Source organism: Geospiza fortis, unplaced genomic scaffold (assembly GCF_000277835.1).
Source record: "Geospiza fortis unplaced genomic scaffold, GeoFor_1.0 scaffold450, whole genome shotgun sequence".
NCBI classification, from domain to species: domain Eukaryota; kingdom Metazoa; phylum Chordata; class Aves; order Passeriformes; family Thraupidae; genus Geospiza; species Geospiza fortis.
In genome coordinates, this window is record NW_005054416.1 from 697,519 (window position 1) to 699,480 (window position 1,962).

Consider the following 1,962-nt stretch of genomic DNA (forward strand, 5'->3'; position numbering starts at 1 on the left):
GTTGCCCCCAGTCCAGGTCAGAATGCTTAAGGAGTGCTTGAAATGTGGGGGTGGGGGGGTGCCAAGAGAGAGCTCGCCGAGCCACGCCAAGGTCCACCCACTTCTCAGCGCTCTCTATAAAAGCGAGCAGTGGAGCGCAGAGCTCGGCAGTGATTACTTCACACACACACACACAAAGGAGGAGTTCTCGCTCCTCAGGAAACCCTGCAAGCTCGGATCGCTACTACAAAAACATTTGTCTCAGTGGATTATCCTCACTGTCAGGTAAGAACTATTTTTTTTTTTTCCGTCCTTGGCAACAACAAAAGATTCAGGGGAGGTGGAACGCAAGTAAACTCTACTAAATTTGGACTGTTTTGAAGAGTTTGGAGTTATGCTGTGGAGTCTTGCACTGGCTCTTGGCATCAGCTGCAGTTTACAACATAAGATCCAGACCTAGCTGGTTCTGCGTGTGAAGTGGGACGAGGAGCTATCAGGGAATAAACTTCCCGGCAGCAAAACACTTGCTGGAGTTTGGAAACGATGCGTCCGATAGCCAGCTCTCTGATCTTATGGGTTTGCTAAATCCTAGTGCAAGCCGCTGGGGGTATTCTGGAAATCCTGCTGGTTTTCAGCCGCCTCTGCAACTAAACTCTAGACAAACGTAAACTTTGGAGGCTCTGTTATTTACTCTGTGATAAGTTGTTGAGCAAATATTAGCTTCTGGTTCATATCAGACACAAAGTCCCCGGTAGCCTGGGGGCTCTGCGAGGGAAGGAGCTCTCTGGAATCACCAGGAGTAAAGGACAGTCCTTACTTGACTTTTATGAGCAAGCATGCTTACAGTTCTTCTCTTTTCCTTCCAGCAGGAGCCCAGCCAGAATGAAACTAGTTCACGTAGCCCTGCTCTATCTCGGCTCTGTGACCTTCCTCGGGGTGGATGCTGCACGGGTGGACGTAGCGACAGAGTTCAAAAGAAAGTGAGTATCGGAGCGCGCCCTCCTGCCAGCGCCCCGCGCCGCGCGTGGAGCTGCCGAGCCCCCGCGCCTGGCTCCGGCAGCCGTCAGAGGCACTGGATTCCCTGCAGGAATTGCTCAGCTCCTTAAAGGCCTCGTGCCCTTTCGGGAAACATTGGGGGGGAGGAGAAGAGAAAAAAAAAAAAGGAAAAAATCTCGGCGCTGGCAAAGATTTTCGCCCCTCGAATCTATTTGGTTTGGCTCCCGCTCTGCAGACTTGCGATAACAGGCTCTCCTCTTCCCTTGTGCTCTTTCAGATGGACGAAATGGGCACTAAGCCGAGCCAAGCGGGACGTGAAGCCTGCGGGCTTGCTCCGAGGGCTGGGGGCAGCCGCCGACGTGCTGCCTCTCATACGCACCCAGGACGTGAAAGAGGATTCCCGAGTCTCACCTCCCAGGTAAATTCCAGCACTTCCTGGGCTCGGGCACTCGCTCGAGGCAGTGGAAAGTTTCGGGGTCCCCTGGTTTCCGGGCGTTCTGGGTTATTCTCGCTGGCGATCCTCCCCGCCCCAGAGGCAGGTCCTGCCCGGGCTGCCCATCGCGCTGAAAGCAGCCTCCCGCCTTCATTTCCCCGCGCTCTTTAGCTGGCGGGAGATAGTAGCGCCTTTGCTGCTCCCGCGGAGGGCACAGCCGGGACTGCTGGGGGGCAGCCGGGCACCGTCGGGACGAGCCCGTCTCCACCTGGGGCTCCCTGCCCTGCAGACCCTCCCCTTCCCTCGCCCACCGGGTCCCCTCCTCCGGGCCCCCACCGCGCTCTTCTCATGCCCGCTCTCTCTCTTCCTGCAGCAACCGGGAGGATGCTCACATCCGCGTCAAGCGCTACCGCCAGAGCATTAACAGATTCCCCCACTTCCAAACAAAGGCGTGCCGCTTCGGAACGTGCACGGTGCATTGGCTGGTCGACGAGCTCCACAGGGCGGCCGTCAACGATAGGAACGATGCCGCCCCCCCAAACAAGATCAGCCCC

General features: G+C 56.8%; 1 protein-coding gene across 1 annotated transcript in view; it reads left to right on the forward strand.

Annotated features, from left to right (window-relative positions):
• Nucleotides 1-159: 159 nt before the first annotated feature.
• The window catches only part of ADM (adrenomedullin), a 2,504-nt gene continuing 701 nt past the window's right edge, over nt 160-1,962 (forward strand). Inside the window, exons 1-4 of the mRNA XM_031061484.1 lie at nt 160-264; nt 846-959; nt 1,253-1,393; nt 1,782-1,957. Coding sequence (XP_030917344.1) covers nt 862-959; nt 1,253-1,393; nt 1,782-1,957 — 415 coding nt within the window. The 5' untranslated portion in view covers nt 160-264; nt 846-861. The remainder of the gene's footprint in view (nt 265-845; nt 960-1,252; nt 1,394-1,781; nt 1,958-1,962) is intronic.